Here is a 24340-nt window from a genome sequence, read left to right on the forward strand (position 1 = left end):
CCACATTTCACTTCAGACTCCAGAGATTGTTGAGCAAGGGCAGCAATTAATTAAGCCTCAAGATACATCTGCAAAAGCATCTTCCAGAGCAAGGAATCCTACCCAAGGAGTAGAGGGAATGGCCCTCCGTGTAACGTCCGGGGAGCAGCGGGCCTGCAGCCACATCCACAGACGTGGCGACCGAAGGCACGGCCAGAAATAGCCGCTCCACTTTTAGAGGCCGCGACTGGACCCATCCAGCAGCAACGCCACTCCTGCAGGAGCTGCACTCGACAGCGGGACGTAGGGAGGCCTTCGGAAAAGCAAAGAGCTGCTCCCAAATTACACAGCGAGTGCAAGAGAATTTATAAACTTTGGTTAATTACTCTTCCCACGCCTGAAGGCTTCCACGTTAAAGCGAAACCAGGCTTAACTGCCTGTAAACGTGAGATGTAAAGCCAGGAACAGGATCGTGCGTTTTGCTCTTTAGTCTTAATTAAAAACACACACACACACACACACACACACACACACACACACACACACATCACTTTGATCCATCTTATAAAACTGCTTATCTGGTACAAGTGCACAGTAAGCAGGGTGATAAGCCCTTGAAGCACAGCGCATTAGGAAGAGGACACCCTGAACGGCATGCCAGCCCATTCCAGGGCACCAGCACTCAAACTGCGATATCTAAAAAATTTTGTGATAAATATTGCAACATATATTAAGCAAAATAAGGAGCTGAAATTCCACCCAAAGTAAACTACAGCCAAAAATGACTTATCTACCGATAGACTCAGTTAGATGAGCTGGTGTTGCGGCCAACACACACAAAGCAGGGCAGACAAATCACTTCCTTTTGCTCAATACTGTCTCTACGGAATCCAAAATATTTCGATACAGCAGAACGTCTTTTCATGACCAACTCCTGCTCGCTTTTGTCCTCCTTCAATCTTGCTACATTTCTCACGAATGTGCCACACTGTCAAAGAGTGAGCCTGACAGCAAAAACGAAAATGATCATGTGTTCTCCAAGTCGGTCATTAAGAGCTCATGCAAACGTAGTGACATTTTTTTTTATCATACCAAATAATGAAAACAAAACATTGTTTCTATTGTGACAGTCAAAATTTTAACGTGATTTACTGATGTTCTCAAACCAACCAGCCCGGTCATTGCAATGAGACAGCTGCAAACGTGCATGATATGCATGTTAACATCAACAGCGCATCATGCAGCCCTAGTACAGATGACTGCCATCCTTTCTTGAATATCAGCTGCAACTCTGAAACAAAAAGCAGAACTTCCTCCGAAATGTGTGATGTTTAAGGGGGTGGGAAGAAAATGCCCACAAGAGATTATCAAGGTTAATTTGCAAGAGAACCGAAGAAGAAGTGTCCTAAACAAGGGCAGTGTGACCTCAACATAACGACCACGAAGCCTGTTGAATAAAACGAAATGAAGTTATCTGCCATTTACAAAACTAGGTACTTGAGAATGAGTTCTCTCCCCATATTCCATCTTTCGCACCCTTTTCAGATACATGCACATACAGAAAGAGAGCCCAGAGCTGCAGGTCAGAGCACATGGTCAATCATCATTTATCTGGCACACCTAGAGCATCATTTTTTTCGGGGGGAGGAGCTGGATTGGGGTGGCATAAGGACCTTGCTCAAGGTCCTCACAAATGTGGCTACTCTGCTGATCATGGGACTTGAACCCTGCGACTACGGCTGCATGGTATCACATTGCGATTATTTGACATGCGCAATAAAAATCACCAGCACTTCAGATGACTGCTGTAAACATTTGCCCAGGAGGCGGCTTAGCCGCACTATACGGATGTTTACTTACACCCTCAAGTCCGCAAGCAGGTTAGTGGTAAGTCTACGAGTAATACATGTGTTTGGGTATTAATCTGCAAAAAGTTCCGCCACACCACAGTTGTCTTGTTTACCTTGTTTGACCACAATATCTCCTCTTTCAAACATGTTACGACTGTCCCTTTCTTCGCCGCCACTTCAGTTTATTCTATTTAATCAACATAAGGATACGCCGAAATTACACAGATTACTAAACGTATGGGCGTCACAATACCCATATCAATGTTTCAGCCGTACTACTCATCTGCTTACAAAACTGTGGGTGTAAGTAAAAGTCGTTACCTATACTATCGAAAAGCCGGCGTCCTGACAAACGTATACAGCCGTCATCTAAAGCCTTGGTGATTATTGCGAATGCACCATAATCACAATTTAGTGACCTTCTGATCACAGAGACCTGGTTTGCTTTCAGGATGACAGCAAGAGGTACTCAGCTGCGTGTGCAGACCCTAGGCAGAGAGAGGGCGAGTGCTGCCAACTCCATGTTCCACTCACATCTGCCTTCTGGGGAGCACCGTCAGCTGCACACCCTTCTATCATTGAACACTGAGCTCACAGCAGAACGACAGGTATGAGAATCAAGTTACAAACCAAACATTTACCACAGAACAGCATTTAAAAAACAGCTAAACCAAGGAGGGCACCTTCAATTTAACACCAGTCAGCACAAATGGAAAACTTAAGTAACTGTCCCCATGAACTGTAACACACACACACACACACACACACACACACACACACACACACACCCTTTGGCCCCACCCTGTGAAAGAAGAATTTCCAGGTGTTTAACACAGTTACCCTGTGGAGCCTTGAACTGCACCCACTACAGATCCTTCTACAGCCCTGTGTGATGCTCTGGAGGGGGATGTGCAGTCAGCATGAAGGCCCGCACTTGGAAGAGTGTTGCTGGCTTCGGCAGGCCGACATCAGCGCAGATGAAGACAATTGTCCAAAACCCAGGTGGCAACCACAATTCCTGCCACCTCACTCAAAACGGGCTCATCATGTTTACACCCCCCAGTGAACCATTACAAGCACTGAAACTGCACACTGTCAGTTTGACTTTAATCTTCATGCACAGTGTCTAACATACCACAACCAGGAGCTGAGGCGGTGGAACACACACACACACACACACACACACACACACACACACACACACACACACACACACACACACACACACACACACACACACACACACACACACACACACACACACACGATACCTCAATGAAGACAAGCAGCACTGTGAGGGTAACTAGAGGGACGGCTGCAATGCCTTCAGCAAATCGGTCAGATTAGAATGGGGCCCTTTGCATTTGCAGCACTGGGAGATGGTATTCTGTGGCTGTCTGTGGTCCATTGCAGATGCAAGACCCCTCACCAAGGGACAGGGAGTTCCCCACCCACACACACAGAGGCCCCTCCCCCAAGCTGTCAAATCCAAAACGCTTTGACCAAACACACTACACTGCCTCTCACACTTCCACCCCCTCAGCGCCACATCAACCTAAAAACAAAACAAGCCCATGGGTGATCAACTACAGACTTAAGGCAGCGCTTGGCTCTTCTGCGTGCCTAAACGTAGCTGTAATTAAGAGAGGGAGCACTCATTCATTATAACATACAGGGGGATGACTTAAACAGGGAAGTACAGCTCGAACCGAAAGCAAAAAAAAAAAAAAAAAAAAAACAAAACCCAACCACTGATCGGCACAATGACCTGCAAACCGATTCCTTGTTTCCTCCCCAAACAAGAGCTACGGTTTCAGATGACGGAAGCACAGAGCAGAGACGCTTCTGTGTGAACTGGTTAAACCAACATGTCGCCGACAAGCCCAAGTGCCACAGGGACGATACAACCAGCATTCAGGCTGCTTATGTCACCGCCAAGCACCCTAAAGACACGGCACCAGCCTCCCTGAACCTTAAACACTCATTTCCATCTCGGAGCTGTAATCAAGTTACAATATAGCCATAATTTAAGGGGGGGGGGGGGGGGGATATGTCATGAGGTCTGATGAGCCTCAGTGAAGAGGGGAAGAAAATGATACGTCTCTGATTCATGCTAAGCTCACAAAGGGGGGGGAGTTTAAGTAAATGTCAGAACTGCGCGTCCCGCAAATTGCAGACATTCATTGAGGCCTCTCCTGGACAGGCATGGTACACCCCCCTCCTCCACAGACAGCCAAAGCTGTCATGCAGACCTGGTCAGAACACTGATCGCAGTTCCTCCCCCTCTTTAGGAAGACGGCCTCTTTGTAACACCCCCCCCCCCCACCCCACCCAAAAGGGTTCCTACATTTAGCACTTTCAAAATGTGACCTTCACAGCATGGCCCAGTGTCACTGACTGTCCCACAATCTTTTCCACACTCACGGGCACATGGGAAAATGAACACGTCCCTTAACCGGGCCGTCAGGGCCTAAGTGGAGGAGAACCTCCATCAGATAAGAGCCATCTCCTGTGGAACTGTCACCTCAGCAAAGGCAGATCAGTCGCAGAGGTCAGATTTCCTGTTGTGTTACCTGCATTGTTACAAAGCAAAACAAAAGACGCCCAGGGGAATGAAACAGTGTTGAAAGTCACCATCTAACCAGCACTTCTCTCCCTTAGGCATCGTTAATTACAATCCTGCTACAGCCCAGAACATTAAAAATGATTATTCATATTCCTGGGTTAGAAATGCCAGTATCATTGCTCATTACAGTTATTTCTTTTATTGCTATACGGAACACGATACTGTTGTTCCGTCTCCTCCCTTCATCATGCAGGCCTAACAGCACCCCACCCAAAATGGTAGCTCACAGCGCTGAAACCAAGCCAAGCAACAGGAACGTCGGCACAGCTGCGCGGTGACAGGCAGGGGGGACCTCCCAGCACAGGCGTGTGCCGGTTCTGGCCACTGTCGGATTCGTTGCGATTCTGTGTCGTTCCGCCAGAAGGATAGGGGATATACATCTGCAGGTGCCACTGGGTCCAGTTACCACATACCAAATGGTCACAGACTGCCCCACAAAAAGCCATGTCCTGGGGTATGCGGCAGGCGCACACACACGCACTTCATCTTCAAAGAAATTCTGGCCCCAGGCTTTGTTTAAAATCGAGCTACTAAAACAACTCTGCTTTAGGCATGCACACATCCTAGAGGCATACAGTAATAGGAGCCCAGCATGTAAATAACATGCCGACAGACCACAGGACCCAGGGAAACATCGGACCCAACCCACACCACTCTCCCTTACGTGGGAGTCAGGTTAGAGGCAGATGAGATCCAGTTACTGTGCCCTGGTCGCTGGACTGCAGGTACAGAGATTCCCTCTCAGGAGACAGGCCCATACAAGCAGCAACACCCTGGTCATCAGGCCAGAGGGGCTTCGGGGTGCATATGAAGGTCTCTCACACCACACAGGTACTGCGCACTTACGGCAGGTGCAAACCGGTCTCACGGGTTACACCTGGAGCTAAGGGGCAGTTTCTATACATAAAATTGCCACGGGTTTGGATAGTCACAGTGTCATTCTCACCAAGCAGAAATACGACAAACACACACCCACATCCTGCTGCATTATTCAGAACTGTCGCCATGCAAACAGCCAACACCACCCCTCCCCCCCCTCGGCCCCCAGAACTTTCTATACATCTGACCACCTTAAACACTGGCATCCTCCCACAAGCCACCAGCAGCCAATTATATCACTTCCTGCAAAACGCAGAAGGCACAGTCGGAACAGTTTACAGCGTGTCACTGGTTACCTTCAAACCCTCAATTTTCAAGCAGCGTATTAAACTCAAGCATAGAAGCATCAGCCCAGATTACAGGGTCTTCTGAAAATGAGCAATAAAAATACAACCAGCCATCACCTCGTCTGACATCAACAGGACTGGTCGGGAACCAGAGTATTCCCCAGAATACAGAATCCAATTAATTATATGAAACCACAGCAAGATGAGTAATGCTTAACCCAACAATGCACTCAATTAACACGCTGAGCCAAGAGAACGGGACAGGCTAAGAAGCTTTAACTGCAACAAAACAAGAAATGCAGGACATTTTCTTAAGTAGGTAAAAATCTCATTTAAAATCATTACATAAGCATTTCTAGCACCTTATCTTGGCCTTCGTGCGCAAAATTAGCTAGTGTGGTACAAACTGCTAAGGGCCCCGTTGTAATAAACAGGTGGCAAAGCGTTTAAGAAGCTAGAAACAGTAGGCATGTAGACAGAGACTCTAAACTGATTATACCGCCGAGCACCCACTTTCCAGTTAAAATGCAAGGCAACCGAAAAGCGAATTCAATCCATTAAATTGCTGGATTACAAGAACAAACGGGTAGAAGACGCAGTCAAAGGCGGGGGGCTTAAGTGGGTCTACCCTGAAGAGCGGACATTCATAACAATGCAAATTCTAGCAAGAACCTCATAGCACCCAGGCATCTAAATGCTCCTACAAACAGCTACCAGGTAAAGAACTCGGTTCTTCAGCTTTGCTTAAATATTGCTGGAAAAAAAAAAAAAAAAAAAAAAAAAAAAAAGAAGCCACAGAGGGAAAAGTTGGCTACATTTACAACTCGGAACAAGGCAGGACCAGGTTTGCTGCACCGGACAGAGAATCACTGCCCGTGCTCATCCAGGTAAACGCCACAGGTTACCAAATCATGACTTCCTTCTGCCCCAGATCCCTGCAGCGGGAACGCCATGCAAAGTAAGATACGTGCCGCTGTAGCCTGCAACAAAACCAAAACAGGGAGCACGCCACAGAAGATGCTGCGTGTGAACCAGGTCACCGTTACGCCACCCTGAAAACACTTAGGTCATGCACTTAACTCTCAGACAGGAGAGCTACAAGGAATGGACAGGGACACCAAAGAGACACATGCATAAAGCCAGCAAAGCAGAGGAAATACTACCACCCCCCCAGCCAACCTGGAAACATATGAACCAGTGAAAACCCATTTGTGTACTGCATCAACTAATCTCTAAATACTAGTTTTGACCAAAGGATAATGTCTTCTGGAATCCTTTGGAGCAAACTCACGGACGATAAAGCAGAATGTCAAATACAAATAGATTTGACTTCATTCACATGTGGATAAAATCATCACCATACATTTTAGAGCGTAGTTCTTGATGTCTTGGTATATGCCAGGACACTACGGTACAATTCACATAAACCCCCTCCCCTCCCCTCACCCCGCGCACGCACGCACGCGCACACACACACACACACACACACACACACACACACACACACACACATTAATTGCCCTATAGCGATTACAGATTCACATGAGTCACCAGATTCAGCCAGAAAAAGATCCGATTAGAGAAAACGGTCAGAAAATAAGGATTGCTTGAGGAAGGCTGCCCGGCGAATTGGCCACTCTGCCCCTTTACATTTAAAATCAGTTGTCATTTCTGTACAAATCAACCGTGCAGGGCTGGCGTTTAAGCACATCCAGCATGACAGACGGCTAAAAGTTTATCGTTAACTTTTTTTTTTCCTGGCTGATTTGCAAAACCGCAAGAGCTTCGAGCACCAAAGGCTGCAGCCTCAGTGATTTTCATGGGAAATGAGGCCCCGGGCATATGGAGGGGGGTGGAAGGCAGAGTGACAGCCTGTAATAGCAAAAGAACCTAAATCCGACAGCAAAATGTAAGATATGCGATCGGCCATCAGGGTTTTCCAGGCCGATCGTGACGCAGAGGCTTACGGCTCCACCAGGCTACCAGGCGGCCAAAGCGCACCGGGTTCGCCCGTAATGGGTTTCTCCTCCAGCACACACATCCGCCAAACCGTCCCGAAGGCTCCCCGCGGCTCACGGTCGCATCGACACCAGCAGTAGCTGTATGTGCGCCACCTAAGCAATCTCCTCCCCCCCCGCCGCCGCCGCCGCCATCCTCCTCCCTTCTCCGATTCCTGCCTTTGCAACCATCCCCCAGGCCCGCCGGTGCATATATTCCCCCCACCATAAGTGCGCAGGAGCCCCCAACTCACATCTTTCCTGTCCTGCAGGCACTCCAAGACGGCCAGGTTGTTGTTCCAGGTGTTTCTCGAACAGAGCCGGGCCATGTCTTCTCGACAGGCCTCCTCCTCAGCCAGTTTCCAGCCGGCGGCCCGGCGGGACTGCGAGACCCCCGGCAGGTTCCCGCCGACCGGCGGCTGCAGAATCCCGCGGCTGTTCCCGTTGCCGTTCTGCTGCCGTTGATCCGCCGTGGAGAATAAACACGCCGTGAAAGACATCAACAGTAAGATAAGATGAACACGTCTACACGCCGCCATCTTCTGAGGGACTGCTACAGCGAGACGGGAGTACGCCACCCCTGTTTAAAGCGTCAGCCTGCGCCCGGTGGGCAGGCGCACAGCTAGATCTAAGGAGTGTAGATCGCGCCGATAGCGACGTTTAAGAAATATTTCACAGGGTATGCGCTACTTTTGCATTCATAATAGCAGTCGGATAACTTAAAAGAAGAGTTGTTCGATTTTTTATAACGTTTGGTTCCACACGAACCCACTCTTCTAGGTAACTAGAGGTATCCGGAAGGAAAGGGCTGTGCAGCTCTAGTAATTTTATATCTAGTATCTGCCCCCAGTTCCCTTCATCCTCCTCCTCCTCTTCTCCTCTTCCTGTGTGTTTTGTGGCTCTGCGGACCACCGCAAACAACATCCTGCAAATGCTTGCTGTATTATAAAAAGAAACGAAGGGGGTGTTTGCATGAAGTGGCGTATTTGTACGTGTTGTGTTATGATTTGGTGGTCTCCTGTCTTTAAAATCCATATACATTTTTTTCCAAGTAAATTCATTTTTGACTTTGTCGTGGTTGTCAGATTACCATTCCACAGTGAATATAGTTTTTATATATATATTTCATATGTATCTCATGCAAACACAATTAAACACTTCCACTATAAAGTCCTAGTTTGTATCGTTTATGATTATGACGATTATGAGATTAAACATCCGGATGTATACATTAAACCATTGAAACTGTCAATTTTAGGAAATGCACTTGTAATAAATAGTCGCCTTCTTTGATCGAGACTGTTCGTCCACGCGTCTTCGGCGGTCTTGTATTGCAAACAATGTAAAGCTGTGGAGAGAAATATTGTCCTTAATTTACATTCAGAATATTAATTTAGCCCTAAACGCACTTAGCATCGGTGAAAGGTCACACAAGAGAAACTGTAATAGACAGTTAAACTGCAAGATCAGCAGCATTAAAGGCACCGGTGTGAAGTTACATTTGATAAAATTCACATTTGTAGAAGTTCATAAATCAATTACAATGAAATTTCTAACCATTATCGATCATGACATTGAGTTCACGGCAGTACGCAAGTGTTTAAAGTGTGAGTACCTGCGTTTGAAAAATATCTACATCTTCTGTTATTTATGTATTTATGTTGTTTGGCTGGAAGGTGAATGTTAAGTAATTACAGCAGGGATCGTGTTAAGACAAAAATTTTCATCTTTCAGAGAGGGATGGATTGGTACACGTCCTATTGAACACATCACCTGCATTCGCACCAATGGTGACAGCAGCAGCCGTCGTGTATTTATTTGTTTTTAAAAAAGGTCCTGTTTGTTTTCGCACAGAAGTTACTTTTAGCAATTTAAAAGTTTCCTCATTTTGTAAATATTCTTATTTCAGTATCAACATCAAATCTCAGACACGCTTCTTGGTTCTTGCAGGAGATATCCTTTTGCCAGATTAAACCTACCCTTCTGGTCCCTGGGAAGCTCCAGGCAGATTCTTAAAGGCACATCCTGGCAGCCGTATCATTGGATTGGAGGTTTGCGTGGCCTTAACACGGCATATCGCACGTGATACTGGTGGGGATTGGGGTTAGTTATCCTTGCAAGACACAGGTCACAACACCAAATCAAGTTACCCGTAAAATAAAATATTTTATTATAAAACAATACAATGGGAAGGCATACTTACATACATACAAAAACACATACATATATATAAATTTGCTTTTTGTAGGATGGATGGGGGGGGGGGAATAAGGCAAAAATCAGCAGTCAGGACCTTTACAACAATTAATTGTGGGAATTAAAAATAATCCCCAACTGGTCTGCAAATCCGTGGTTTATGGCAGAGACAGACCAGCACAGACCGGACTCATGGAGAAGAGGGTGAGAACAGTGAGAGTGCCTGTGATGATATGGAGATGCTGCTTTTAGGGACACCTGCTTGGTAGGGGGGGTTTCTTCCTCTACCCAAGGAGAGTGATGTCATATTGGGGCATGGGGACTGAGTACTACCACATGTCCTTGCTGGAACAATTTTGATTCTCCGAGGTGGCTGAAAATATTTTGCCGCAAGATGCGAGTTGGACACCTCTACTTCAGCCGTGGATCATTAACGAAGAACAGTTTCCTCCTTCAGGCTACAGTGTCTCCAGGCTTCTTTAAAGGCCATTTGCACTGCAGCAGTGTTTCCCAATCCAGTCCTCGAACACCCACAGTTGGTCCACTTTTTGCTTCCTCCCAGCAGGGAGCAAAAATGTGGAATTTCTGGTAAGGAGCTTAGAGGGAGCAAAAGCATGGATCAACCCAAGTACTGGATTGGGGAACATTGCACTACAGTCCTGAAAATCCTGACACAAAACCTACTACTTCTTTGAGGAATGGAATAAGGGCTCAGTTCAACATTAAAAACCCCAGCGCCATGTTGCACATAAACATTTGGGCCAGCAGTAGGACCATCAATGGCTTTCAACTCCAAAACATGCTTTATTATAAGGCGTTTAAGTGTTTAAAAAGAAAAAGCTGTGATACAGCGAAAATACATACCAGATAAAGAAATATGCAGAATGACTGCCTAAGCAGGTGTTCCCATAATTGACTTTCTGAAACAAAAATGATTAGGTGTCAGGATACAGGGGCTGCTTGCTGGCAAGAGGCAGGAGAGCACCAAGAATAGAGATCTCACCCCAGGCCAGCGCCTCCATAGCGGCACGGATACTTGCACGAAATTCGCAGCAGGCGACTTTCATTTGGGATCCTCTTGACAGCAGGACCACTGTGGTGTCTTAGAGATTCTATTTACAAGTCTACCTCAAGAAAACTCCTCTTCCTGGCAGCATGATAGAAGGCTGATGCAAACATGTCCACATCACAACTGAGCGAAACGGTAGTCTAGTACAGACTGCTACCATTGCACTGCGGTCCTCCACTCCAGATCAAAACACGTCCCACTGTCCACACCTGTTCCAAAAACTGGGATCTTAGTACATGTTTGAAACAAACGCAAAGGCTAGTGCCCTCAGCCATCTGAACTCTCAACCACGGTCCAAGAGATTACTCCCACTTATAGATTTTCAACATCTTTTCAGTCAGGGAGGCCAGGAAGCTATCCTGGTTCACATCAAAAGGACAGATATCCAGGACTGGCAGATCAGCCGGAAGCTTCTGGATTAGGGCCCCGCTACTTGCATCCCAGACCTGAGGAAGAAAAGTGAAAAGTTGAGGGTACTTTTGTAATGGGGGGGCTAAATGCTAGAGGAATAGGGGCTGTAAATTAAATTAGAAGGCTACAGGCTTGTTATATTACTAATATTCAAGCTCATACATCTGGTTGAGAAACCAGATTTTACACTGCATGGTAACCTGCACAGTAACCACCAATTCAGATTTCTGCCATCTGGATTCAAAGCTCAGAGTCGCTCTCAACCTTATACAGTTGAGCAGGATGGTTCATGCGCTTGTCGTTTCAGGGCTCTCACCATGGTGGAGCTAGAGGCCTCGTCCCCAGCGCACACCAGCATGGAGCCCTCGCGTGACGGGCTGCGGAACACTGCGTTCTTGGTTAGCAGCTTGCAGGATGAGCCGGCGGTGAAGGTCTGGACCGGGCAGCAGAAGCAAGAGGGGTCTTGGGTGTCATCCTGTTGAGGTGTCCTGCTAAGCTCCATCAGAACACAGCGAAGGGTTGGGTTGGAGCGCCCTAGACCAAAAAGGGACCAAAACGGAGAAGTTGCGGAGAAGTTGCTAAAGACAGCAGACTTCCTTTCTTCATCTCATTTACCAAGCAGACCTGCCGCCCACAAAAACCCAAACCAGCACCACAGGTGCCTATAGGAAGCCAAGAAGGACGTCCCCTTACACACGACAATCTCCCCAGGCATGCAACACACAGTAGTAATGTACTGCTGCAGAAGCACGTGAAGTTCAACGTGTCCGAACGCCAAAGCCCAGATAAGAGACACCCCTGCTGTCAAACCAGCATCCTGTGTAGACCAATGAATGAGGGAAGGAAACTATTACATTTTAATCCAACATCACTGATGTGAGAAGAGCTAGGGTTTAAAAAAACACTTTAATCAACATTGAGAAGGCAAAAGCACTTTTATAACCATATGAACCAGCAGAAATGTATGATCTTTTCGGAAAGGGACCAAAGGGAGCAGACACACACACACAGACTTGCAGGAGCAGAAGGCGGCAGCACTACAGATTAACAGAAATACTAGGCAGCTTGTTGCCTGCCTGTATTGCCTAGTCCTCAATTCTGATTCATTCAGTGGACCTAAAAATAAAGGTATTCTATTCTGCCAATGACTGAGCGGTCAGCCAGCTGAACCAGTCTACCCGAGCGACTGGTCAGCCGAGTGAACGATTCTCACCCGGCCGGTAGGTGACCAGGCAGTGTCTGGTTTCAGGCTCCACCTGGACATCTGTGCAGCCCCCCGACTCCAGCGGAAGCACATGGGGCCTGTATGTGCTGCTATTCACCTGCTCCCAGAAGCAACCCCCCTCCAGGGAGCCAGCAACGAGGCCCCCGCAAGGGAAGGAGCTGGAGGCGGCGCGGGGCACGTAGGACAGAGAGGCCACCGGACACCTGGAAAGGATCAGAAGTCAAAAGGTGACATCACTCCGCTGGAACGCAAGACCCGTTCAAACACGCCAACATTTTCGGACTAATTCAGGACTGGCCCAAAACAGGAGACGATGTTGCTGTTCTTTGGGGAGTTGAAAACTGAGAGACTAGACTAGCTTACATCCTTGGCTAAGCAGTAAAAGAGCAACCAAATTATTAATTTTACAAAGAAAATCATATTCTCCTCCCCAAGCTGTACGACTTCTTTTCTCACTGAGCCTCACCTGGAGCCCAGGGGTACCAGCTCCTGGACATGCGTACTGGTGTCCCGCGTGTCGTACACCAGAACAGAGCCATTGCTCAAACCAGCGTACACATAGTTGCTGTTATCCAGGCACCAGCAGCAGCTCCACACTGGCCGGCCTGTGTTGTACGTCTGCACCACCGTGTTGGTCAGCAGGCTAATAGATGTAGAAAAACAAAATCCATAAGACTGGCTGTCAAACCAAGCAAATGCAAATTCCGATTTATTTCACGCCAGTTGAACAAAAGACCTGCGATGGGCTGGCCCCCCATCCTGGGTTGTTCCCTGCCTCGTGCCCATTGCTTCCGGGATAGGCTCCGGACCCCCCGCGACCCAATAGGATAAGCGGTTTGGAAAATGGATGGATGGATGGATGAACAAAAGACGAAATTTGTACGAGGAGTCCATTTGCGCCAGGCAGAATTAAGCCAATAGTACTAGAAAGGCAAGACTTCAGGAACAATGGTAGTGTTTCGCTGATCTTTCCGTTGGATAATACACCATTGCAACTGGTCCTTCATCATTCCATGTGGTGAGCTATGATCTCGGTCACATCTGGAGCACCTACCCAGAAGAGTAGGAGCAGCCATTTTGGGTAAAAGCTCATCAAACACTAGATCAGTGTTTCCCAATCTGGTCCTAGGGGTCCCGCAGCCACTCCATGTTTTTGCTCCCAGGAAGCAATCCACATTTTTGCTCCCTGCTAACTCCCGGAAGGAAAAACGTGGACTGTCTGCGGGTCCCCGAGGACTGGATTGGGAAACACTGCACTTAGATGCTTGGCTGCACAGACTGTGACATGACTGCTTGACAATTTGATTAATGAAGAAAAAAATATCACCATAATCTCACTATGGTTCTATATCCTAATGACACATCCAGCTGCATTTGGAGAAGAGCCTGAACGCATAACAGGTGCAGCAGCCCCAGTACCTGGTGAGTTTGACCGTGTTGTCCAGGGCTGCGGAGAGCAGCAGGCTGTCTGCCTGCCGGTTGAAGGCCAGGCCTCTGATCTGCTTGGTGTGGATTGGCACATACTGGCAGGCCTTCAGATTTACCACGCTGACCTTCTTTACTCCACATCCTGGCACAAGGAACAAACAGCAACATCCAAAATCAGCCCGTTTAATATGGAAACTCATTAAAAATGAAGGGACTATTTATTAATAGGGAACAAGGCCCAGGTCTATGAGCACCTACAGATAAAAATGGCCTGTTCAATTCAGAGAAGCTACAGTAGAATGAAAGTTTAAAGCATACCATGGAAAAGGATTGCCAAAAGGGGGGGGGGCACTCACCAGGCACCAGGGTGGCTTGTGGTGAAGGCTGGGAAGCCAGCAGGCAGCTGAGGGGCTCACAGTAGGACAGCACCCGGCACCCGCCCGTCTGGGATAGCAGCACGGCCTTGGTGAAGACATAGTGACCACCGGTCGTCGTGGAGCCTGCAGGGTCTTGGTGATGGGAGGGGCCCACCTGGGAGGGTCCAGGACCCTGCGAGGAACTGCAACCCGTCTGAGCCATCAGGCACTTCAGCTCCTGCGGAAGGAAAATATCGGTTTACTTTTGCCATCACTGATGGTATAACCATCGCTCTCCATTCATTGAGACCAAGCTGGGCCAGGGATATTCATTCATCCATCCATCCATCTTTCCGAGCAGCTAATGCGCGGGAACTGAACCACAGAGACCGACACCTTGGGTCCACGGAACTACCTGCAGCTGTTTGCGCAGTTTCCCACACTCGTCCGTCAGCACCTGCAGCTGCAGCCGGCACTGCGCAGACTCCAGCTCGGCCTTCCTGCGCAGAGACTGCTCCTGCTCCAGGGACCTGATTGTGCAGAAACCCCCGGATGCTGTAATATTTGCAACACCACCACCTCTGGCTAACAGCCCCGACCTCACACGCACCATTACTGAGCATGCCCAGTGATTCACAGAAGGTAGGGTGAGGGTAGTGGGCTGCTTACCTCTTCATGCTTTCTTGCTCACTGTTGTCCAGCACCCTTAGCTTGTGAGCATACAGCATAACAATATCCGAGCGCTTAGCCTTCTTGTTACACTGCGGAGACAGAGGCGGGGTAGGGGTGCGTTCAGAAAACAGGGTGGCCACTGTAGGCCAGGAGGATCCAGTCGACTATACAGCAAGCTGTGGAAGCCGGATTTCATTTTTACACTCCAAGGACTTAAAAGGGTTCATCTGCACATCTGGTGTGCAGAACCAGCCCCGTACGACCACAAACAGCAAAGGCTTCTCCAGCTGTCATTACACCACTAACCATCCCAGCGCACCACGACGGCAAAACAAACTGACGCAATTATGCTAACGAAGAGCTTCGACACCCAGCTGGAGCCGAGACCTGCAAGTAACCTCAGACAGAGCCTCCACTTCAGAGCTCACCATTATCATCACGCTAAAGTTCCTTTGGACTCTCCCCATATTACGAAAAAAGGGCTATAGCTAAAAGGCTGAACACTGAGGGCTCAGGATGACTTAAAAGTACCTAAGCCAAGTACCATAAATAACTGCTTATACATCATTGAACCCGGCCACCCCTATAACGATAAAGCTGAGGGTTCACTCCATCTCCAGAGGTGGGTCACATGGGGCGGGATGCCAACCTGGGGACACTTGGCTCCTTGGCCCTTCAGCCAGCGTTTGATGCAAGACAAGCCAAAGAGGTGGCCGCAACGCAGCGTGGCAAGCCGGTGGTCCCCGGCTGTGGTCCAGGGTTCGAAGCAGATCGAGCAGATCTCCCCCTCTGTGTCCCCTCCATCTTCCTCCTTGCCGCTAGCAGGCAGAGCTGCTTCAGCCGGCTAAGACAGACAAGCCACAAGCAAAGACAAATCAAGGACGTTCCTGAGAAACTCAACTGCTTGGGAAACCGACAAACATTCAGTAGTATCTTTACAGGTCCTTCTAACTATTTAAGGACTACATCAAAAATATTTAAAAATCTAAATTCTACATGTAACGCAAGACTGAGCATAGATTTACACATTTCCTAGTAAAGTTAATCATTACTATTTCCAAGGTAGGGCTTTGTTAAGGTCAATGACAGCTGACACATTAACTTGCTACCACTGATCACCTGAACAGTTACTGAACAACCACTGCCAGAGTCATCATAATGCATTCTGTAACTACATCAAAACAGGCAACTTTAGAGAGCTAACAAGGTCTGCCTCAAATAGCATTTGGCATGGATATACAGTTAAATAGCCATTAAACTGGAAGCGCAGTGAATTAGAGCAGCCTTGCCTCACCTTAGGCTCCTCTCCAGCTGCAGGTCGTGCCTCCTCGGTTCCCGTGGCGACTGCACCACCTGCAACTGACAGACAGCCCACTTACCACAGTTCATGCAGACTGTGCATTAAATGCCTAAATTCAAAAGAAATACAGAATATTCTGTGCAAGTCAAATACCATTAGACTCGTGTTTCTGAAAGATGGGTTACGCATTTAAGATGCACTTAAGGCTCACGAAAGCTTAGTTAAGCGTAATACGCAGTTTATTTAACTGGAGAAATGTGAAACAGCTGTCTTGGTTATTATTTAGAACATACTATTTATAATTCCAACAAAAAAAATCTGGAATTGCTAATTACCCCAATTGTCCCAGGTGTCAGTTGAAACAGCCGAACACACAGACTAACATCTGTGCCTTTTAACATTCTATAAAGGCTTCTGCAAGCTGTTTGTTGCAGCACAATCAGAGAAGCGCAGGATGGAGTATTCTACTCACAGTCCTAAAGGCAGCCGGTCAACAGCAGATCTACCCATTAGATCAGATTTCAGTTCTCTGGGCCTCCTCAGCCAACAAATCCCCTTTGTTGAGTACCACATATGTATGTCAATGGGAAACGCCCCCATGTTTTGCAGTGCTTGCATAGGATAGTTTAAATGTTTCCATCTTTGTTCTCCATATTAACAGACTCCTGCACTCCCAGAAATAAAACTTTGTACCTTTGCTTGTCACTGATGCTGTACCCTTGTATTTGTACCTTTTAAGGTACAGAAATGGACTCTGAGGAACATCCCAAAGGTACAAACAGCATTAATGTACCATCAAGGGTACAGAAATGTTCCTCAGAGTCCACACCTACAATTTGGGTACAAATGGCAGACCCTTGAGGTACAGCCCCAGTAACAAGAAAAAGAACCAATTTTTATCCTTTTTTGGGAGAGTGTGGTAAACATTCAATACATACTTCATGGTCCTCACACAATAAGCCGGACTTTAGGCTTTATTTCCAAAAGCATAACAAATTCAACATTCATATATGGCTGTTTCAAAGTTGATCACTTCTACCAAATAAGTATAAAAAACTTAATTTGTCAAAACATGCAACTAAAGTTTTAAATGAACTGAAACTAAAACTGTAGTATATGACATCAGCAGTTCATAATGACAAATGACTTAAGTGAATACGTCTTATTTGCTGAGGAGACCCTATAGCATTCGGAGAAGAATAAAACATTATTGTTTTAAACAGCCCAGCTGAATAAACTACATAGCTCAGATTTTGAGAGTTCAATGTTCCGGGTCAAACCAACTTCACTGGGATTAAATGCGGCACCAGACTAATTATTTCCATTCATGGCTCATGCTCCTTAAAATTTGAGAAGCATCAGCACAACATTTAGGCGTCGCCACTTAAAATTAACACAACGCAACACATTCATATTTTTAATCTAAACTGTATTACTGTTAAATGTTTTGGTAATGAAATATTTCTGTAAATTGTATTTTAAAATGAAGTGGTGCTTTAAGAGGGAAAAAAAAAATATTTGTATGGCGTATTTTCACAACATTACATTGTCTCGAAGCACTTTACATCATCCTGCCCAAAGCCCCCAGTGAGCCAGAGGTGACAGTGACAAGGGAAATTTGAAGATTTGAGTATCAATGCGACAGGATAACACAAAACCCCATAAGAAATGGTGCTTTTTTTTAAACAAACACCAAAAAATTGTATTTACAAAGGTTAGCACAAGGTATGTGGTCAGTACATTGCTGTCACTACAGCACAACAACCGCAAGTACAAAAAGTAAACAAGAAGCACCCTCCTACAGCCTATGCCCCCCCCCTTTTCTTTTGAAAAATGAATTGATAATTTGGTGACGATAAAACAAAGGGCCAAGCAACAGCAAGCAGAAATATGGACCAGACACTAGTAGATGACATATGGAAAGATACTGGGGCAGAAAATGTGAGACTAAATATATCTAGACATTAACTTTTTTTCCACTACAGAGGGGGCAAAAATACCCTCATTTAGTTGGCATTTTTGCTTATGTTGCCACATCTTCAAGGACTTCAGCCAATGGACCAAAGAATTGTGTTGTGCACAAAAGACATACATCCATTTCAGGACTGTAGCTTCGTGATGCAGGTCCCTGATATTCTCTCATTAGTGTTAGAACCGCTGAGAGGTTGGCTCAAGCTTAGACTTTTTTTTACGATATTCTAATGGAAATGTCGTCAAAGTGTGCATCATTAAGGTTCCACAAGGAACTCAGGAAAACGTTGTGTGAGAAGTAAATTAATTAAATATGTTTTGGAATTTGCACAGATATATCTTATGTGCACTTTGATAATGCTTCATTACAAAATGCTTTAATGATATAGGTTTATTATAGATTATTACATATACACACATTATTATACATGTAAATGTCTGATTTCTTGGGCTGTCCGGGGGCTTGAACTCTGTCAGAAAATTTTGTCCTCAGTACCCTGGTTACTTCGCTCCTTTTACTTCACTCGTTCTAAGTCAGACATATAGTTCACCATATCAGACAATGAACCCCTTCCTTGAAATTTTAACAGATTGAGTTTCAGTGTTTATGAAGCTGAAATGTCATCACATGGTAATAACACAGGACACACAATACAGCAACCAATATAATGCATTACATACTGAACCCTCTGCTCTGAATCACACACAATTGTACCGTATTGACATGGTTAAAGGAAGGTTTTCCATAATGACATCCCGCGCAGAACTGTCCCCAACCCACGTTATGAAGACGACAACCTCCATGACCTCTCTACTCTAATCACTCATCTCTCACACACGCAAGAAAAATAAAATAAACATGGGGGACATATTTGCAAGTGGTACTGGTGTGCCAAGTTATGAAATTTAGTTGCATTGTCTCCAAAAAGGGTTGCCGTCTGAAACCTTGTTAAGTGATGCTTGACAAATGTCAAGTGTGCAATTTCTGACTCCTCCACACTTACCCACCAGTGGCCTCTTAAAACAACTAAAAGGAACAGAAAACTTTTTTAGGCAAAAATTTTTGTAGGGAACATGAATGTTCTGTTAGGTTTAATTCGTTCCTTGCAGTACATCTGTTAAAATAGGTTTTGGCAGATTAAGATCATTGCACATATCAGAAATGACCTGCTTCCAATTCTGGGTCCTGGGTTCTGTAGACCGTGGCCTTATCAGAGAGTTTCATATGGCTTCCAAATAACGCACACATTTACAGATCACCACAGATATCAAGCATCTATTAGGACAGCAGAGGTGGAGGTCCCGGAAGACCTTTAAGCAACTAAAGGCAGGACCAACCAATCAGATGTCTTGGTCCTGCCTTGGTTCTCTCTGAAGCAATCATTTTTTGTTCTGAGGGCAGAACATTTCTGTGCAAGTAAAACTTCAAAACAGTAAATGCAAAACACTGTGACTGCAAATGACACAGAGTGCAAAGCCCATGGAAAAAACTACAATGACAAATCATACCGACCGACCGACCGACAGACAGAGGTATACTTGCAAAGTCAGATAATCAGCTTTTGAAAATGAGGTCCCTTTTCAACACAGCTTATGCAGTTGCAAAGAGAGCTAAAACTCTTGCTGACTATATGATGTTTTCTGCGTAGAGGGAAAATGGGCATTATTTAGGGACCAAATATTGGCCAAGAAATAAATGGTTTTGCTGAAAAAATAAAAATTGATTTAGCAAAGGAAGTAAAATATGTTGAATGCATTTGTCTATTGGCCAATTCCATCAATAATGCAGTAATTGACCAGAAAAATATTTAAGGTATGGTAATGAATAGGGTGAACTTGTTATTAAACGAGTCAGCTGGCACTTAGGTGGTTTGCCCAATCTTTGGAAAAGGTCTTTTATTTCTTTTTAAAGAATTTCATCAAAATTGGACCTGGAGACAAATGTTCACTGACGCAAAAGGGACTACAGTTGAAAAACAAACGTCCTTTCATACTCTGCTTGTTGATGTAAATACCCATTTCTAAGGTTGGAATGTTTCAACAATTCTCCCATCTTAAATTTTAGTGTTCCCTTAGGAAATAGGCAGTTATTCTAATTGGCCAGCATGATATTGGGCAAATTTCAAATATTGCGATTTAAATTTTTTGTGATTTTTTTTTTTTGCTTTATAAATACAAAGTTGAAAATTCACCCAAAAACAACCTAATAGCCAAAACTATCTACTAACAGAATCAAGAAATAAGTTGGTGGTGTTGCTGTAAGTCATGCCCGACACAAAGCAGTACCAACAAGTCACTTGGTTTTACTCAATATCGTCTCTAGGGAATCCAAAATATTTCCAGGCAGTGGAAGACGAATGTCTTTGTGACCAGTTCTTCTTTGCTTTTCTATGCCATGCTCATTTTTGTTACATTTCTCATAAAACGCAGCACACTGTCAGCAAGGGAGGTCAACAGCAAGGATTATGACTGGCTCAGACACCACATACAAAAGTAGCGGCGAAAAAGCTGAGCTTTGTTTCCTATCACAAAGAAAATATTTTTTGTTAAACTTACTGATGATCTTAACTAGATTTGGGCTGTTTGAGGATAATACTGGATAGTAACTTCATTACTAAATCACACGAGTTTTAGGTCTTACCTGATACAGCAGGATTTTGCGAAGTCTGGACCAAAGGAGTGTCAACACCCTCCAAGAAGCGAGGTGGGGCAGCAGCAGGACTGCCCGGGTCTGCAGTAACGTCCTGCTCCTCCTCCCATTGTACCTCCTCATCCCTGGCACCTCCCACCTCCACAGTGTCACTCACACCAGACTGGGGTACCAATGGCATACGAAGCATGAAGTGTGGAGGTTGAGAGAGGGAGGTCTGGTGACGCCCGTCCAACCTGCAGCATAGACGACGTTAAACCTCAACTGCTCATCTGCTAATAGGTCTGACATATATAATCCATAATCTGTCACAGAAAGCCAGAGTCCGACAAACAGCTGTTCAAAATGTCACAGAAACTGTAGCAGGGCACAGCTGATGAGCAGTGAAGTCCCAAGCCAATATCGAAGATCAGAACTGGGGTCGAGCCAGGCATTTTTAGTTGATCGGTATTGGGTATAACAGCCCGATCCAAAGCCTGATCTATTTTATTTCCCACGTCTGTTCAACTTGCGTCATTTACGCAGATCATAAGGCTCTGTCACATGCCGCAGAAGGCCTGAGGCACGAGGCTTGAAACTACGAACTATTGAGATTTCAGCTGTACGGAAATTCTTTCAATTGGAAACTCAAAGTAGCCCAACAGCTATCTGCAATGTCTGCAATGCCTTCCTTCTGAGAGGAGATGGCAACAGAGCGGCGTTTAATGCAACCAGTCTAATCAGGCTCATGCACAAACATCGTAAGGAATAATACTGCCAAATACCGTATCTGTATAAAATAGTTAACAGGTCGGATCAGAAATGGTAGATATAAATGTAGAATCGAATGAATCGGGGTACCAAAAAATGTGGATTGCGATCTCCCTAGTGACGATTCAACACAAACATTCTCAGTTTAACAGAAAGACTTAAGTGAAGCTAATTTGCCAGTCTTCTCTGGTAAAGCACATATGACTAAAATGCATTCATTTCCTTTCAATTATAGCTTAATTTGACCTATGACATAATAGCTGTTATGAGCAGATGTGGTGCTTTTGGAAACTGTCAGACACAGTTGCAGCTGGAGGTCGCCGTGTCTTACTGTGATATATATAATACAAATATAAAATAATAAGTGTGAATTTCTAGTCCTACTTACAAGGGCTGTAACTGTAAAAAGTACTCGTAATGTACTCTTTTGGTATATTATTTTCCGTTTGGTACGTACAATAAAACGAATAAATAAATAAAAATTACTGACATAAGAGGATCCTATATTGACAAGATGTTCAGCTCGGAAAACATTATGCCAGTTGAGGCTCTGATTGGTTGTGGTTAAAGCGGGTTACAGTCAATCATAATCAGTGGTCTGGAAACGTTTCGTTTTTACAATAAATTACACCAGCACTGGAGGCAGAGTAACCTAGGGGTGTCAGACTCCAGTCCAGGGCTGGAGCCCTGCCCATTTTGGGGTTTCCCCTCATTTAACACTCCAGATTCAACTCCTTGTACAAATTATCACATAGCACTTGAGCTGAATCATTTGTGGTGGAACAAGGAAGGAACTAAGATACACAGGGCTCTGGCCCCCCAGGACTGCAGTTTGACATCCCTTAGAGGTGACTGGCTGTCACCTCTATTGTGCCAAACTCGGACACATTTCTGGAAATGCATCTACCATGCTCGCTCATTTGAGTCGACATCACCTGAGTGTGTCTACTACTGCAGCAAGAGTGTAACAGCCTTGTTAGTCTCCCTGCATTTAAGGGACTTTTGCCAGGAAATTCAGATTGGGCTGAGAATCTGTATGTAACTACAGCCATAGCAGTGGATATTGCTACAGATGTGTGACCATAGTCAGTAGAACACGAGATTTAGCTAATTGTGACTGCTATGATATTTTTAATGCATTTTTATAATGTGCGAATAAGTGTCTTTTAGGTTTTGTTAGTTAGTCACGTCGGCAGGCAAACTGACTTTGGTTTACAACTGTTCCTATTTCTGCTTGCAGTTTTTATAATAAATAATTTCAAAACAAACTGTTTTCCCTGCTATATCGAAGCACCGAACCGTAACCCAAACCTGAAGACCATGAATTGTGTGTGCCGTTACACCCCTACTACTGACTGACCATAGCACAGGCGTACTCCTGCAGGTCACCCTGCTCAATACCATGTTGTAATTACCAACACTTCCATCCAAAATCATGCTAAAACTTCAAATTCATTACACAGAAGAATGACTTAATGGAACTGATAAAGAATACCCGAAAGATTAAAAATTCACATGGAGAGAGATCTGTAGTTGTGCATTGGGTACATCAGACATCACCAGACATCGCTCCTTCCTGCCCACATGGTACCTGGCAGGCCGTCTCCTGATGGTCAGGGTCCCTCTCACGGCCCCCAATTGACCTGCAATCCTCTGACTGAATGCCCAGGAATTCATCAGGAGATGCGGATCATGGGACTCGGGCTCCTCATCCTCGTCCTCCTCCACCTCTGTGCTGCTTCCAGAGTCCGGGATGACAACTGGTTCAGATTCATCCCGCCCAGACGCAGCAGTGCGTCCGGGATCAAAGTCCACCTCCATCTCCTCCATTATTGCGCTAAAAACAAACAATTAAAAAAAAACATGGAGGATGATTTAATCACCTGACAACCAACAGTACGACAATGAATGAGAGATTTATTATAATACTTATGCACTTTCCAACAGGTAACTATTTCAAAAGCGAGACATTTAAAAAGTAAGTCGGTTTGGATGAGTTCATTTTAACGAGGCACTCCGCTATGATTAATACATATAAGACATATAAACCAAAAATTAGCAGACAGTGATCAATTAAAGCGATGAAATAACTAACAGGAGAGACTGTTGATCTGAACCTAACATCATGTCAGCCATCACAGCCAGCCTGCTAACGGGCTAATGCTAATGGGACTACAACCGGGCATAGGCCTCTCCCTTCGGGACGCTGCCAGTAACCAACGCCGAGGTCGCCCTGAGCGAAGCCGTGTTAGGGCCATAATAAGCCACTGGACCAGATAGGTTACGGCGCTTCTACAGTTTAGGTGGCCGTCAGATCGGTCGGTTCAACACCGTCAGTTAGCTACCAGGCTAACGCGGGTTGCCGTATTAACCTCCCCGATAGCAAACGACCCCGATTTTAGGCATGCAAAACTTTACTTTAAGTCTTGAAATGCGGCCTTAAAGACGCCACGTCTTTCGGCTAATACGTTTCAGATCAGCGATGGCTGGTTTTATGGACCCATATCATCAGCAGAGGATTAATTCGCGCTTTACAGCCGAACTGGGCTCTACATCGCCGCACTCGAATCTCCCCGCCAGCCCCCGATGTCCCGCCCACTCCAGGGACCGGACTTTTATTGGACAATATGAAACGCCAATCATCATAGATACAGAAACAATGTACATCCGGTATCTCTCTACCCCCACTGTTTT

The 24340-nt window shown here is 45.6% G+C and overlaps 2 protein-coding genes across 5 annotated transcripts in view; both read right to left on the reverse strand.

Annotated features, from left to right (window-relative positions):
• glg1b (golgi glycoprotein 1b) overlaps positions 1–8445 on the reverse strand; it is a 32514-nt gene extending 24069 nt beyond the window's left edge. Inside the window, exon 1 of one of the 3 annotated variants that reach the window (XM_049029995.1) lies at positions 7873–8445. In XM_049029995.1, the coding sequence (XP_048885952.1) occupies positions 7873–8157 (285 nt within the window). In that variant the 5' untranslated portion in view covers positions 8158–8445. The remainder of the gene's footprint in view (positions 1–7872) is intronic. The other 2 variants (XM_049029997.1, XM_049029996.1) reach the window with 2 other exon arrangements.
• Positions 8446–10594: 2149 nt separating this feature from the next.
• On the reverse strand, positions 10595–24254 carry rfwd3 (ring finger and WD repeat domain 3). 2 transcript variants are annotated; one of them, XM_049030019.1, is made up of 13 exons: positions 24065–24254; positions 23238–23483; positions 20888–21132; positions 16270–16328; positions 15625–15819; positions 14973–15064; positions 14719–14833; positions 14304–14541; positions 13939–14089; positions 12986–13162; positions 12508–12722; positions 11611–11828; positions 10595–11329 (listed from the first exon to the last, which is right to left on the reverse strand). In XM_049030019.1, exons 2-13 carry the CDS (start codon positions 23474–23476, stop codon positions 11186–11188), a joined length of 2088 nt encoding a protein of 695 aa, XP_048885976.1. In that variant the 5' UTR covers positions 23477–23483; positions 24065–24254; the 3' UTR covers positions 10595–11185. The 2 variants fall into 2 exon arrangements, with proteins under 2 accessions (XP_048885976.1, XP_048885975.1); XM_049030018.1 differs by having other exon boundaries at positions 16270–16334.
• Positions 24255–24340: the final 86 nt, after the last annotated feature.

The sequence above is a fragment of the Brienomyrus brachyistius genome, chromosome 11 (genome assembly GCF_023856365.1).
Source record: "Brienomyrus brachyistius isolate T26 chromosome 11, BBRACH_0.4, whole genome shotgun sequence".
Lineage (NCBI taxonomy): Eukaryota > Metazoa > Chordata > Actinopteri > Osteoglossiformes > Mormyridae > Brienomyrus > Brienomyrus brachyistius.

Bases quoted from the DNA above. Each gene is read 5' to 3' on its own strand.
- rfwd3 (XM_049030018.1), bottom strand. From the start codon at position 23,476: ATGGAGGAGATGGAGGTGGACTTTGATCCCGGACGCACTGCTGCGTCT. The intron at 16,335-20,887 runs GTAAGACCTAAA...GCTGTCTGTCAG, and splicing joins GCAAAATCCTGCTGTATCAG to TTGCAGGTGGTGCAGTCGCC. The intron at 11,829-12,507 runs GTGAGAATCGTT...TTTTTGGTCTAG, and splicing joins CCTGGTCACCTACCGGCCGG to GGCGCTCCAACCCAACCCTT.